This window comes from Trichechus manatus, unplaced genomic scaffold (assembly GCF_000243295.1).
Source record: "Trichechus manatus latirostris isolate Lorelei unplaced genomic scaffold, TriManLat1.0 scaffold00087, whole genome shotgun sequence".
Classification (NCBI taxonomy): domain Eukaryota; kingdom Metazoa; phylum Chordata; class Mammalia; order Sirenia; family Trichechidae; genus Trichechus; species Trichechus manatus.
In genome coordinates, this window is record NW_004444023.1 from 6,625,015 (window position 1) to 6,641,339 (window position 16,325).

The 16,325-nt window shown below is 45.3% G+C and overlaps 1 protein-coding gene and 1 pseudogene across 2 annotated transcripts in view; one reads left to right on the top strand and one right to left on the bottom strand.

Moving 5' to 3' along the window:
* The window catches only part of LOC101344400 (sialic acid-binding Ig-like lectin 5), a 14,699-nt gene extending 8,158 nt beyond the window's left edge, over positions 1–6,541 (bottom strand). The window contains exons 1-8 of one of the 2 annotated variants that reach the window (XM_023736453.1): positions 6,464–6,541; positions 6,012–6,389; positions 5,521–5,799; positions 5,042–5,089; positions 4,052–4,309; positions 3,681–3,965; positions 3,395–3,494; positions 2,443–2,524 (exon numbers count right to left, since the gene is read on the bottom strand). In XM_023736453.1, coding sequence (XP_023592221.1) covers positions 2,443–2,524; positions 3,395–3,494; positions 3,681–3,965; positions 4,052–4,309; positions 5,042–5,089; positions 5,521–5,799; positions 6,012–6,389; positions 6,464–6,503 — 1,470 coding nt within the window. In that variant the 5' untranslated portion in view covers positions 6,504–6,541. The remainder of the gene's footprint in view (positions 1–2,442; positions 2,525–3,394; positions 3,495–3,680; positions 3,966–4,051; positions 4,310–5,041; positions 5,090–5,520; positions 5,800–6,011; positions 6,390–6,463) is intronic. The other variant, XM_023736454.1, reaches the window with a different exon arrangement.
* An 8,850-nt stretch (positions 6,542–15,391) lies between these two features.
* Positions 15,392–16,325, top strand: LOC105756564 (sialic acid-binding Ig-like lectin 14; annotated as a pseudogene).

A 16,325-nucleotide genomic window follows, 5' to 3' on the forward strand; every position in this document is an offset into this window, starting at 1 on the left:
TCCCCTTCTGCCTTCTGGGCCTTGTCACTGGACTCCTGTACCTCGTTACTCTCATGGTTTTACTGGGCTGTCCACTCGCAGGCTGATCAGTGCACATCGAAGGTAACTTTACCACTGAGCTAAAAGGAGGGTGAACTAATTCTTGAAGGAAATTACAGAGAAAGAACTGTTCGGCAGACTTATGAATAAAAACCCCAAACCAAACCCGTTGCCATCGAGTTGATTCCGACTCATAGTGACCCTACAGGACAGGGTAGAACTGCCCCAATAGGGTTTCCAAGGCTGTCAATCTTTACAGAAGCAGACTGCCACATCTTTCTCCCAAGGAGAAGCTGGCAGGTTCGAACTGCCCACCACTTAACCACTGTGCCACCAGGGCTCCTTTGGCTTATGCATAAGATCTAGGAATTCTCCAGTCGCTGTAACAAGAAGATTTTAATGACACCCAAGACCAATTTGTGATTTTTTTAAGAAAAAAATCTATAAAAATACTTCAGTTTCTATATACCAGCAATAAGCAATCAGAAAATGCACTTTAAAAAAGATAGCGTTTACAATAGTAACAAGGAGCCCCTGGGTGGCACAAACAGTTAAGCGCTGAACTAATTAGCCAGAAGATTGGCAGTTCAAACCCATCCAGAGGTGCCTCAGCTGACAGACCTAGCGATCTGCTTTTGAAAGGTCACAGCCTTGAAAACCTAATGGAGCAGTTCTACTCTGCACACATGGGGTCGCCATGAGTTGGAATCAACTCAGTGGCAACTAACAACAATAACAACAATGAATACAATAAGACTTGAAGAAAAATGTTCATAATAGCAAAATCTGGAATTAAATGCTCATTGACGTAAGCTTAGACAAACACACTGTGGTCTGATTATACAATGAAATATTAGACAGTGGAGAAAATGAATGAACTACAATTTTGGGCAACAACATGTATGAACCTTCACAAGATAAGGTTGAGGGCAAAAAAGCAAGTCCAAGAAGAATGCATGGAGAATGATACCCTTTGTAAGCGCAGAAGCAATTAAAAACCAAATAATGTATATTTTGTTGTTGTTGTTTAGCTGCTATCAAGTCAATTTTGACCCCATGTGACAGAGTAGAACTGCCCCATAGGATTTTCTAGGGTGTAATCTTTACTGGAGCATATCACCAGGTCTTTCGTCCCACAGAGTTGCTGGATGGATTCAAATTGCCAATCTTTCAGTTAGCAGCTGAGCACTTTAACCATTGTGTCTCCAGGGCTCCTTAATGTATATTTTAGGTATACATACATGTGATAATGCTAGCAGCACAAGATTTGGAGAAGTGGCTACTGGGGAGCAGCACATGGGTAGATGCTAGTTATCATCAAAGTCCTAGTCCTTAGGTTGGATAATGGATTCACAGTTGCTAATATTACAAATTAAAAAAAAATGAGTAAGTAAAATAAAAGTTAACAATGCTTGTTTCAGTGACAACATCTTGCTCATGAACCAAGTATTTTGGATAATTCCATTCAAGGCAACACAAGCCTAATTTTATAAAAGGAGAGAGGGAATATGCTGGACAGGAGTGGAGTAAAACACAATAATGGGCTGAAATAGACCCAACCTTGGTCATCGAGGACTTCACAAGCATAATGAGATGGGTAAATGCAATGACATTGTGTGATGAGCCCCTCAGCGACAGCGATGCACATGGAGCCATGGGGAAACAGAAGGAGGGAAGGACAGACGTCAGAGGGCAAGGAGATGACAGAGAAGGGGATATTAAATTTGGAGCTAGACAAATGTGGAGGTGTGGTCTAGTGGAAATGGAGAAGGTAGGGCATTTAAGGCAGAAGGAACTACACGTGCAAACACTCAAAGTCACAAGGGGGTAGGTCTATATGGAGACAGGGAGAAGACCAGTGTGGTTGGTGCACAGCAAGTAAGGCAGGCAGGGCAGGAAACAGGCTGGAGAGGCCATCAGGAGAGACTCAGATGTTGAGCCAAGGAATGTGGTCTTGATACTTCCAGCAATGGGAGCAAGCAACAATGAAACTCCGGACTGGCTGGAAAGTAATAATTTTGGGGATACGGTTCTGGCAGCCAGTGTCAAGGATAAAAGATAGAGGAGATGAGGTGAGCTTAGTGGTCAGCAGCTCAGTAGTCACCCCACTCCATTAGGATCAGTACAGGAAGGCAAGCAGAGAGTCAGCATTAGCTTTACTTAGGAAGAAGGTTGGAAGGAACTGAATGGTTCATTGGCTTTGGGAGATGAAGGGAGAATAGAAATGAGGACAACTCACAGGTGTCTGCCTGTGACTAGGGAGGTTACAGTGCCAACAGGAAGATGGGAAACCAGCAAGAGGAGCAGATTTGCAGAAACATGGGGGAGCTCAGTCTGAACTTGCTGAGTGGATATGCCTAGATGCCCCCACCACCCGCATGAAAAGATACCCATGTCACTCACCCAGGTGACTGTACCCATGACGGGGTCTTCATCATCCATGCCCCCTGGTCTCTCGGCTGCTTGCTTCCTGCGGGCTTTCACTCTAAGGGAAGAAACCAGCATATTGCAGCTGGGATGGCTCAGACACAGGTAGGCAGGCTGCCCCCTGTTCCCTATAAATATGCTGAAAATAACAACTGAAGCATCAAGCCCTGGAGCTGGACTGGGAGAACTTCCTGACATGCAGTGAGTGCTCCTCCCTCCTGGATGACCAGGGTTTGGGAAAGACCACACTCCTGGCCAAGGTAGCCAAAGACTGTATATCCATCACTGAAGACCCCTCTGATGTACAAAAACTTGTACCCAGTGTTCATAGCAGCATAAGTCACAATAGCCAAAAACTGAAAACAATACAAATGTCCATCAACAGATGAATGAATAAACAAAATGTTGTGTATCCATTCAATGGAATGTTACTTGGAAATAAAAAGAAATGAAACCCTAACATGGTACAATGTGGTTGAACCTTGAAAACATTATGCTAAGAGAAAGAAGTCAAACACAAAAGGCCACATATTGCGTGATTTCATTTATATGAAATGTCCAGAATAGGCAAATCCATAGAGACAGTAGATTGGTGGTTGCCTAGGGCTTTGAAGGATGGGAGCACAGGAAGGTGAATATTAAGGGACACAGGTTTCTTTTTCTTTGCGGGGGAGGTAATGAAAAAGTTCTAAAATTGATTGTGGTGATAGTTGCACAACTCTGTGAATATACTGAAAGCCACAGAATTATATGCACACTTTAAATGGATTAATTATATGGTATGGGAATTATATCTCAATAAAGCTGTTACCAGAAAACAACAAAGACCCTTCAAGATCTGCTCAGCTCTGTGTCTCTGGAATTCAACCACCTCTCTCCCCACTCCATACCACATGCCTCCCTGTACCTCCCTGGGACCAAAACTTACATGAAGAAGAAAGTGAGGCACAGACACAGGGAGAGCAGGGCCATGGTGCCAGCACCTCCAAGGGCCCCCAGAGCCACTTCTGCCCTGGATGCTGATTTCCCTGCAGAGAAGAGAGGTATGAGGAGACTCATTCAAGGACTCAGTTTCTTATGCTTTCACCTTCTTGGACGACTTGCTCCAGGTGGCTGCATAGCCATGAGATGGAGCACCCTGTCCTCACAATCACCTTATGTCCAAGCCCCATCCCCTCTCCGCTTAGACTTCCCCCCACAAGAGACCCTCTGACCTGGCAGCAGCAGGACAGTGACACTCTGGTTCCCATGGTCATTCCAGGCCTCACAGCAGAGTCTGAGGACAGAGGTGAGCTCCATGCTGAGGCTCAGGGAGCTTTTGGTCCAGGGCCCGATGGAGCTGGAGGTGACTGAGAAGGAGGCATCGCTGCTGTTCCCCTCCACCAGTCTGTCCCCAATCCACCAGTGCAGGAAGGGTGCTGGCCAGGCTTGGGCGAAACAGGAGCAGTGCACACCCTCTGCTTCCCAGGAGCAGGAGGATCCAAGCATCTGTGGGGGGTCTGTAAAGAGGGAGGACAAGGTCCAGTAAGTACCTCTTCCCTCCTGAGTGCCTAGGTGTCCTGCCCCCAGGTGTCCCCACACTCACAGAGCACAGACAGGCTCAGAGAGACATTTTGGGAGCCCAGTAGGTTCTGAGCTCTGCAGGTGAACTCTCCTTCATTTCCAATTCTTACTGGAGGCAGCTCCAAGTCACTCGTGTTGAAGATGGGAGAGACATTCAGGGCTTGGGATCCCTGGAACCAGCTCAGCTCTACAGGGGGGTTGCTGTCAGCAACACAGACCAGACGCAGGGACTGGCCCTCCAGGATGGGAACGGATATGGTGTTTCCCATGACCTTGAGGACTTTGGCAGTGAGATGGAGAGAGAGATGAGAGATGGAGAGAGATATGGAGAGAGAAAGAGAGATGCAGAGAGAGATGGAGGGAGGGAGAGACAGAGATGGAGAGACGGAGATGGAGAGAGAGAGAGAGAATGTGAGCTGTGGAAGGAGGAAGACTGACAGTATCCATTCCTTCCTCCTTCCCAGGATCTGTTGGTCTCTCCTTCTCCTCCGCTGGCCCACACTGGGTTCAGTATGGGTTCAAAGGCTGGAGCCTTTACACCCCAAGGAAGCTGACCAAAAGTGTTGGGCTTCACACATCCACAGGAGACTCAATATCTCACTGGGACATGCCTGTACTGTTTGGCAGAGACGACAACAGATTGCCCCAAATGGCTTTGGGAAATAGACTCAATTTATGCAGCAGGAAGTAGGTTAGGGGTCCAGATTGGAGGGGTAGGAGGAGAACCACAGAACACTGTCATGGTGAAATGGAATTGGCATGCACCATCCATCGGATTTGGCAACAAGGACGTCTTTGGTGACTGTGGTAAGATCTGTGCCACAGGAGGGATGGGGGCATGGCAGGGTCCAAAGTCTGACTCACAGCTTTGAACAGAGTGTGTGTGCAGGGGGTGGTGGAAGAAGGGTGATGATTTTCATCCTTACTCTTCCCATATCTAATGCCATTTGAGCTCTGATTCCCCACCTCTGCTCAGAGTTCCCAGCTCCGGAGAGGAGAGATTCTATCCTACCTGTGCCGTTTTGGAAGAAGATTTTGATGGTGAGGTTCTGTGGAGCATCTGGGATAGAAAGATAAGGCCCTGCTTCAGAAGGGAGGAGTGGGATCGGTTTTGTCTCTGAACCCAAGGAGCCAAGGAAACGGGGAAGGTGGGCATTGCTGTCCTTCTTGCCCACTCCCCACCAAGACTCCCAAGGCTAGGATCCAAGCACGAGTTTTCTAAGGTTGTGCACTCACTCTCTCTTTCTCCCTCCCTCCTTCTTTTCCTTCCTTCCATCTTTTCTCCCTCTTTCCTGTCCTTCTCCCTCCCTCCCTCCCTTCTTTTCTTCCTCTCTTCCTCCTTCTCTCTCTCTCTCTCTCTCTCTCGTTATCTCCCCCTCCTTCTCTCCCCCCTGCCTCCCCTTCTCTCTGTGTCCCTAGTGCGCACGTGCACACACACACACACAACACTCTCACTGCTGTCAGGGTCCCAGCCATCCCACCCACACTCACAGGAGACATTGAGCCGAATGGTCCTCTCCGTAGTCACCTGAGGCCACCGGCGTTTCACTTGACAGGTGAGGTAGGTGCCGTGGTCCTGGGGCCTCGGGGTGAGGGTGAGCACCGAGGACTGGAGTGTACTAGGGTCCAGCATGTTAAGGGCATCCCCCATCCAGGAAAAGGTGAGCGGTCTCCCCCCATCACAGGATCCTGGCAGGCTGCAGGTCAGGTTCGTGGGGCTGCCAGACTGCAGAGGTTCCAGAATGTGGATGTCGGCTTTCTCTGTCAGGTCTGAGGAGGAGAGAGGGAGCTGTCTTGGCCCCAGGTGATGGGGACCGAGAGTGTGGCCCTGAGAGTGGCCAGTGCCTCAGGGTCACAGCTGACCCCAGATCCTGTACCTCCTCTCACCACCTTGGCCCCATGACCAGGAGCAGTGTGTCCTGTCCCTGCACAAACACCGGGTGCCCCCATCCTAGGGTCCTCTCCTGCGTCCCCTGCCATACCTGTCACCTGCAAGTTCAGCTGAGTTCGGTAGGAATATTGTACATATTGTCCCCACACTCGGAACTCGTAGATCCCTGTGTCACTCTTTCTGGCGTCTCTGATGCTCAGGGAGCAGTTGTTGGTCTTGGGGTCCCCAAGGAGGTGGAATCGGCCCTGGGTCTCTGTCTTCACTACTAGGTTTTGGCAGTTTGTGGCCACAAGACGGTTTGAGTATGTGTTGTCCCCAGTCCAGTACCAGTAGATACAGAGTTGGTCAGTGGTAAATGATACATGCCAGGGATAGAAGAATTCGCAGAACACAATGACACACAGGCCTTCCTGCACCGTCACCAACTCTGGTATCTGTAGTTTGTACCCTGGATACTCCTGCAGGGACCCTGGAGGGACATAAGGCTCAGATGCAGCTCTATTCCCACCCTCATGCCCTTCCCTCACCCCTCAACCCACTCACCCCCCCACAGCAGGGGCAGCAGCAGCAGCAGAGGCAGCATGTCTGGGTCCGCAGGGCTGGCAGCCAGGTCCTGGTCCTTCTATCAGGGAAGGAAATGCCCCAATGTGGGGAGGGGCCGAAGAAGTGCCAACAGGAAGCATGTGGGTGTGAGAGAGCTGTGGCCACCACTGAAAGGGAACTTGAGAAACTTAGCCATGGGGGCTGGGGTTGGGACTAACAGATCCTCCAGTTCCAACGTCCATGTTACAGATGGGGACACTGAGGTGCTGAGCTGGTGAGGGGCTCTCCAGATCTGAATGTGGAAGTCATCACCACACAAATAATGTTGAAATCCAAGAGCCAGAGTGAGATCACCAAGGGAGCAAGTGCAGAGAGCAAAGAGAAACCAGGGCTCTTCCTGGTCATTTGGTGGGCTGCATGTCAGACTTACCCTTCTGCTGAAAACCACTAACGTTCTGGAAAAAAATGATTTTATATTTTCATAAAACCATTACTGAAATATACATGGAGAAATTGTTGAGGGTATGTTTGTTTTGTTACGTATGGTTTCACCACAATGAACAACGACAAAAACCATTGAAGTGCTAGCAAGAAAGAAATTTCCAGGCCAAAATCTAGGGTAAGGTGGAAACCCAGAGAGGGGAGCTGAGCCTTGAAGCACCTTTGCCTTGAATGGATTTACTGACCATAGTAAACTCGAATTTTGGTTTTCATGGGCCAAAATCATGGTCTTGTGGTAGAAAGATGAAGCACAGGCCCACCTAAGACAGGACATCTTATGGGAGAATCTCACCCCTTTAAGTGGGGTTCCAAAAGGGTAAACACAGACACGGACTTGCAGAGCAGGGACTAAAGAATGAAAGCAGTTCTGACCACAAACCAGGCTTTGCAGGGATGTGCAACCAAATAGAGAACTCCTAGGTAGCCCAGCAAATCTCAAGCTGTGCAGATGGTTTGAAGACCTAAATAACCAGTCCCGTTACTGTTGAGTCAATTTGGACTCTAGCGACCCTGTAGGATAGAGGGGTTTTCAAGGCTGTAATCTTTACAGAAGCAGACTGCCACATCTGTCTCCCAAGAAGCAGCTGGTGGATTCAAACCACCGACCTTTCGGTTAGCAGCTCAGCACTTAACCACTGTGCCACCAATACTGTTTGAAGACTTAAATATGAGAGAAAAAAATAATAGTGCTGTCAGAAGATAATATAGAAAGCTATCACCACGAACTTGAGGTATGGAAAGATCTCTGAACGAAGCATAAATAGCACTGTCTGTAAAGAAAACCAACCAAACAATTGCCATTGAGTTGACTCCAGTTCATGGGCGCCACATGTGTGTGAGTAGAACTGTGCTCCATAGGGTTTTCAATGGCAGATATTTCAGAAATAGATTGTCAGGCCTTTCTTCCAAGGTGCTTCTGGACGGACTCACACCTCCAACCTCTCTGTTATTAGTTGAGTGCATTAACTGCTTATACCACCCAGGACTCCAATGAGGTATGGGTTGTTCAGTGGTAGAATTCTCAACTTTGATGACGGAGACCCGGGTTTGATTCCTGGCCAATGCACCTCATATACAACCACCACCCATCTGTCAAAGGACACTTACATGTTGCTATGATGCTGAACAGGTTTCAGCAGAGCTTCCAGACTAAGATAGAGTAGGAAGAAAGCCTAGTGATTCTACTTTCAAAAATCAGCCAATGAAAACCCTACGGATCACAGCTCATGGGGATGGTGCAGGACCAGGCAGCATTTTGCTCTGTTGTACATGAGATCACTATGAGGCAGGGACAACAGCAACGGATAACTATAAAATACATGTTCTAAATTGGCAAATATTATAGTATCTGAATACAGCAAATGCTAGTGAAGGTATGAAACATTGGTTATTGGAATATTAGTTGGTACTATCACTTCGGGGAAAAATAACATTATCTAATGAACTAATATTATCTAATAATAATGAAATAACATTATCTAATGAACTACACTGTGAACTAGCAATTCCACTCCTAGCTTAATGTCCTGTAGCAGCATTGTCCAATATGGTAGCCACTCATCTCATGTGGCTATTGACGACTTGAAATGTGGCTGTAAGAGCATGTGCTATAAGATACATAAGGGTAAACACATACCGCATTTCAAAGACTTAGTACAAAACAAATGAATGCAAACTACACTATTTCATTAATAATTTTTATGATTGTTGTTGTTGTTGGAGGCTGTTGAGCCTGTTCTGACTCCTAGTGACCCCATATGACAGAGTAGACTTGCCCCATAGGATTTTCTAGGCTGTAATCTTTATGGAAGCAGGTTGCCTGGTCTTTCTTCCCAGAAGCCTCTGGGTGGGTTCAAACCACTGGCCTTTCAGTTAGCAGCAGAGTGCGTAACGATTTGCGCCACCAGGGCTCTTTTTTTATAATGCTTACATATTGAAATGATAACATTTGTATGTATTGAGTTAAATATAATATACTATTGAAACTAACTTCCCTTTTCTTTTTTCACTTTTTAATATGGCACTTAGAAAACTAAAAATTACAAATATGGCTCACATATATGTCTCCCATCATATGTCTATCTGGCAACGCCAGTCAAGAGAATCTCTTGGTCAAGTGCACCAGGATACGTAGTCAAGACTCTTCATAGCAACATTGTTCATAATAACCCCATTGGAAACATGATAAATATCTGTCAATGGTAGAATGAATTACAATCATTCATCGTTTAACGTCCATGATACATTCTGTGAAATAGGATGCTATGTGATTTGGACGTTGTGTGAACACCATATTCTTTGTTGGAGCAAATAAACTCCCTCTATCACCCTCTGTCACCGTAAAGACTAAGGTGCACCTGACCTAAGCCATGGTGTTCAGTTGTCTCATATGCATATGAAAGCTGGACGATGAATAAGGAAGAATGAAGAAGAATTGATGCCTTTGAATTGTGGTGTTGGAGAAGAATATTGAATATACCATGGACTGCCGAAAGAACGAACAAATCTGTCTTGGAAGAAGTATGACCAGAATGCTCCTTAGAAGCAAGGATGGCAAGACTACATCTCACATACTTTGGACATGTTGTCAGGAGGATCAGTCCCTGGAGAAGGACATAATTCTGGTAACATAGAGGGTCAGAGAAAGAGAGGAAGACCCTCAGTGAGATGGATTGACACAGTGGCTGCAACAATGGGCTTAAGCATAGCAACGACTGTGAGGATGGCGCAGGATCAGGCAGGGTTTCTTTCTGGTGTAAATAGGGTTGCTATGAGTTGGAACCGACTCAACAGCAACTAACCGCAACAAATAATTTACTATATCATTACCCATCTGGCAGTGCAATTGGTTTACATACAAGACACATGAGATACACGTGTTGCACACGGGAAGCTGTTGCATTCACTATGTCCAGACATGTCCAATATGTCCTATTCTCCACTTGGGATTTCTGAACTCCATTAGAACCTTATGCGACATTGCCCAAATAGATATTATTGGCACATGACTATAATTGTGTTGTGGTCATACTATATGGTTGACTATATGACAATAAAAGCAAAGAAACATTGTCCTGTTGAGTCAAAGAAACAAAATCATACATCAGTATGACTCCATTGATGTGTATGACTCCATTGATGTAAAGTTTGAAAACAGGAAAAACCAAACTCTGTTTTCTGGTGATGCAGCCATAATGTTAAAATTATAAAGAAAGAAAGAAAAAAGGAACAGAAGGGACGGTGGAAGGGTGTTGGGTTGGAGAAGGGCCCAAAGGAGGCGTTGGGGGCTACTTGCAATGTTCCACTTCTTAGCATGAGTGGGGATCCATGGCAGTCCACTTTATAATTATTCCTTAAACAGAACACATACGGTTCAGGCATTCTTTTGATTGTTTGCTATATCTCGAAATAGACATGAAAAATAAACTCATGATCAAAAAGTTGGGAAGACACTACCAAAGAGATAAAATAACTATCTCTAGCTTATAATAAACTTTAAATATAAAAATGAATAATAATTTAAAATTCAGAGGAATTACCTTACAAGTGTTTAAAACGATTGTGAAATTCTCTTAGTATACTAAAAAATATATCAGGATATCAGTTATGTGAACTACTAACAAGACCACTAATATTCTACCAGTCTGCTTTCTGAGTATTTAGCTACACTGGAAACACAAATTTAAGTCTTCTAAAAATGTTGTTGTTGTTACTTGCCGTGGAGTTGATTCTGACTCATGGAGACCCTATGTGTGCAGAGTAGAACTGCTCCATACGGTTTTCAAGGCTGTGAACTTTCGGAAGCATAATGCCAGGCCTGTCTTCTGAGAAGCCTCTGGGAAGGGGGTGGTTCGAACTGTCGACCTTTCGGCTAGTAGTCAAGCGCTTAACCATTTGCACCACCCAGGGACTCCTCTTTTAAAAATACGTGTTGCTTAATAAATAGAGCAGGAATTATGGACTCAAAATGAAGTTGTAGAAATAAGCTACAAGATGCATAAAATATTTTTGAAAATAAGATGAAAGTACAAAAGAGGAGGCTCTCCAAAAGAAAGAAGACAATAATGACCGTGAGGGTTCCATTTTATACCTTTTCATCCTGCTCATTTTGGCCACTGAAGCACAGTAACCATGTACCTGGCTGTAGTGAATCTTAGGATTCAGGGATTCCATGTCTAGGAGAAGGTACAGAGCATCAAGTCATACAGGTTGTCCTGAGGCATCACAGACTTTGTGTTCGTTCCCTGTGATGAGAGACAGAGACACCTGCAGTGGCAGCCTCATCCCCACCTGGGCCCCCTCTGGCTTCATCCCACTCAACACAAGAGGCATCTCTAGAGCTGGAGAGTTTCAGAACTTGCCTTGGGACAGCCTCATCCCCTAACCCCCATGCGCTGCCCCATCTGTTAGCAGTGAGAAAAAGACTGGTGAGTGAGGGGAAAGGACTTTGCAACTAGAAGCCACAATGTACAGACAGAAGGGCAGAAGAGGAAATGTCCCCATAATCTCTGTCAGGAAAGCTAGGCCCGAAGGGCAGGGGAGAGGCCAGGCTGGCCCATCTCAAGAGCACACTGTTTCAAGATAATAGAAGTAAAATAACCCAAACTGCTGAAGTGGAGGAGAGAAGCAACCACTTCCACATTCAAGAAGAGCTACAAAGTGGTGGTGGAATGATTTGGAAAAGGATAGTGAATGGTTGCACAACTTGAAGAATGTGATTAATGTCACTGAATTGTACAGGTAGAAATTGTTGAGATGGCACATGTTTTGTTATGTAGATTTTCACCACAATAAAATAAATATAAAAAAGAAGAGCTACAGAATTCATCTCAAAGAGAGGAATATATATATGTATATATTATATATATATATGTATGTATATATATTTCTCTGTGTATTTGCACACCCACACACACAAATATTAAAACAAACTAATAAGTTTTTTCTTATTTTATCGTGCTTTAAGTGAAATTGTACAGTGTAAATTAGTTTCTCATTCAAAAATTTATACACAAATTGTTCTGTGACTTTGACTGCAATCCCTGTAATTTCTCAGCACTCTCCCCCTTTTCCTTTTCACCCTGAGTTCCCTGTGTCCATTCCTCTAGTTTTCCTGTCCCTTCCTGCCTTCTCATCTTTGTTTTTGGGCAAATGTTGCCCATTTGTCTTGCATACTTGATTGAATGAAGAAGCATCTTCCTTACATGTGTTATTGTTTGTTTTATAGACCTGTCTAATCTTTGGCTGAAAGGTGCACTTTTGGAGTGGCTTCAGTTCTGAGTTAGCAGGGTGTCTGGGGACCATAGTCTAGAGGGTTCCTCCAGTCTCTTGTTAGACCAGTAAGTCTGGTCTTTTTTTTTTTAATTTTTGAATTTTGTTCTACATTTTTCCCCCACTCTGTCTGGGACCTTCTATTGTGATCCCTGTCAGAGGGGTCTGGGCTCAGGCTGGTGGAGGCTGTGGTTCATGTGGTCCATTTGTCCTTTGAACTATTATTTTCCTTGTGTCTTTGGTTTTCTTCATTCTCCTTTGCTCCAGACGGGATGGGACTAATAGATGTGTTTTAGATGGCCACTCACAAGCTTTTAAGACTCCAGACTCTACTCCCAAAATAGGATGAAGAACATTTTTTTTATGAACTATGTTATGCCAATTGACCTAGATGTCCCCTGAGATGGTGGCTTCCAGGCCTCAGCCCCAGTAACTTAGTCCCTCAAGGTGTTTGGATGTGTCTAGGAAGCTTCTATGACTTTCCCTTGGTCAAGTTGTACTGATTACCCCTATATTGTATGTTGTCTTTCCCTTCACCAAAGTTAACACTTGTCTACTATCTAGTTAGTGATTTCCCCTCCCCATCTCTCCCTTCCCTCATAACCATCAAGGATTGTTTTTTTCTGTGTGTAAACCTTTTCTTGGGTTTTTATGATAATAATCTCATACAATATTTGTCCTTTTGTGACTGACTTATTTCACTCAGCGTAATACCCTCCAGGTTCATCTATGCTATGAGATGTTTTGCAATTCATCATTGTTCTTTATCGTTGTGTAGTATTCCTGGTGGTGAAGTGGTTAAGAGCTCGGTTGCTAACCAAAAGATCTGCAGTTCGAATCCACCAGCCACTCCTTGGAAACCCTATGGGGCAGTTCTTCTCTGTCCTATTGGGTTGCTATGAGTCAGAATTGACTCAACAGCAATGGGTTTGGATTTTTGGTTTGGTATGTACTATAATTTGTTTATCCGTTCATCTGTTGATAGGCACTTAGGTTGTTTCCATCTTTTTGCTATTGTGAATAATGCTTCAATGAACATGGATGTGCATATGCTTATTCATGTGATGGCTCTTATTTCTCTAGGTTATATTCGTAAGAGTAAGATTGCTGGATAGTATGGTATTTCTATTTCTAGCTTTTTAAGGAGGCATCGTATCAGTTTCCACAGTGGTTGTACCATTTTACATTCCCAACAGCTGTGCATAACAGTTCCAATCTCCCTGCAACCTCTCCAACATTTGTTATTTTCTGTTTTTTTGATTAGTGCCAGTAATGTTGGAATGAGATGGTATCTCATTGTAGTTTTGATTTACATTTCTCTAATGGCTAATGACCGTGAGCAATTCCTAATGTGTGTATTAGCCACCTGAATGTTTTCTATGGTGAAGTGTCTGTTCATATCCTTTGTCCATTTTTTTAATTGGGTTATTTGTCTTTTTGTTGTTGAGGTGTTGAAGTATTCTATAGATTTTAGAGATTAGACTCTTGTCAGATATGTCATAGCCATTTTTTTTTTCCCAGTCTATAGTTTCTCCTTTTACTCTTTTGGTGAAGTCTTTTGATGAGCAAAAGTGAGCTGGAAGAGACAAAGAAGAATTCTCCGCTAGAACTTTCAGAGAGAACATGGCCTTGGTGAAACTCTGAATTCAGACTTCCAGCCTCCAGAACCATGAGAGAATAAAATTCTGTTGTTTTAAACCAATCACTTTGTGGTAATTTGTTATGGAAGCGGAAGAATTTCCATAAGACCACAACCTCCCATCTTTGGTGACCCTGTATTTCATCTTTGTACCACAAGACCCCGTGGTGGTGGTTGTTGTTAGTTGCCATCAAGTTGATTCTGACTCATTGTGACCCCAAGTGTTACAGAGTAGAACTCCGTCCATAGCTTTTTCTTGGCTGTAATCTTTACAGAAGCAGATCATCAGGACTTTCTTCTCAGGTGCTGCTGAATGGGTTTGAACCACCAACCTTTCTGTTAGTAGTAGAGCACAAATTGTGCCACCTAGGGATCTATTCCACAAGACCCAGGGACTTATTCCACAAGACCCTAAAAACCAACAAAACCAAATCCATTTCCATCAAGTCAATTCGGACTCATAGCAATCCTATAGGACACTTCACCACAGAAGACACTCAGGCAGCTAACAGTCACATGAGGAATTGCTCACTGTTATTAGCCATTAGAGAAGTGTAAATCAAAACTACAATGAGATACCATCTCATTCCAACATTACTGGCACTAATAAAAAAAAAAAAGAACAGAAAACAGCAAATGTTGGAGAGGTTGCAGGAAGATTGAAACTCTTATGCACAGCTGGTGGGAATGTAAAATGGTACAATCACTGTGGAAACTGATATGATGCCTCCTTAAAAAGCTAGAAATAGAAATACCATACTATCCAGCAATCTTACTCTTATGAATATAACCTAAAGAAATAAGAGCCATCACACGAATAGTCATATGCACACCCATGTTCATTGAAGCATTATTGACAATAGCAAAAAGATGGAAACAACCTAAGCGTCTATCTACAGGTGAATGGATAAACAAATTGCAGCCCTATATGGGGAGAACTGCCCCGTATAGTTACCAATGCTATAATCTTTACAGAAGCAGACTGCCACATCTTTCTCTCACAAAACAGCTGGTGGTTTTGAACTGCTAACTTATTGGTCGGCAGCTAAGCACTTAACCACTATGCCACCAGGGCTCATTCCACAAGACCCTAGGGTCCATGAAAACCAAAACTTGAGTTTATAGGAGAGTGGATCTGATAAGCAGCCCACCGCATAACCAGGAAGAACCCTAGTTTCTCTTTGCTCTCTGCACTCGCTCCCTCGATGATCTCACTCTGGCTCTTGGATTTCAACATTATTTGTGTGGTGATGACTCCCACATTCAGGTCTGGAAAGCCCCTCACCAGCTGAGCAACTCAGTGTCTCCACCTGTAACATGGGGGTTGGGACTGGGGGATCTATCAGTCCCACCCACCCCAACAGCTGAGGTTCCCAAGTTTCCCTTCAGTGGTGGCCACAGCTCTCTCTCACCCACATGCTTCCTGTTGGAGCTTCCTTGGCTCCTCCTCATATCTGAGGCATTTCTTTCCCTGATAGAAGGACCAGGACCTGGCTGCCAGCCCTGCGGACCCAGACATGCTGCCCCTGCTGCTGCTGCCCCTGCTTGGGGGGCAGGGAGTGGGCCAAGGGCTGAGGAGAGGGAAGGGGAAAAGGAATGGAGCTGCAGTTTAGCCTTTGTTGTCCCTCCAAGGTCCCTGCAGAAGGAGTATCCAGGGTATGAACTACAAGTGCCAGAGTCAGTGACAGTGCAGGAGGGCCTTAGTGTCCTTGTGCCTGCAAATTCTCTTACCCCTGGCATACATCACTTCCCACTGACCCACTCCACATCTGGTACGGACTGAGGACAACACAAACCAAAATCGTCCTGTGGCCACAAACTACCAAAACTGAGCAGTGAAGACAAAGACCCAGGGCTGATTCCACCTCCTCGGGGACCCCAAGACCAACAACTGCTCCCTGAGCATCAGAGATGCCAGGAAGAGTGACACAGGGACCTACGAGTTCCGAGTGGAGAGAGGACCAAATGTACAAGCTGAACTTGCAGGTGACAGGTATGGCAGGGGCCCCAGGAGAGGACGCTAGGATGGGAGCACCCATTGTTTGTGCAGGGACAGGACAATCCCTGCTCCTGCTCATGGGCCAGGGTGGTTGAAGGAGGTACAGGACCGGGGGCCAGCTCAGACCCTAAAGCACTGGCCACTCTCAGGGCCACATTCTGGGTCCCCACACTCCCAGGGCCAAAATGCCTCCCTCTCTCCTCCTCAGACCTGACAGAGAAACCAAACATCCACATTCCCTAACCTCTGGAGTCTGGCCGCCCCACGAACATGACCTGCAGCCTGCCAGGATACTGTGACGGGGGGAGACCACTCACCTTCTCTGGGACGGAGGATGCCCGTAACGTGCTGAACTCTAGTATACTCCAGTCCTCAGTGCTCATCCTCACCCTGCGGCCCCAGGACCATGGCACCTACCTCACCTGTTAGGTGAACTACCAACAGCCTCAGGT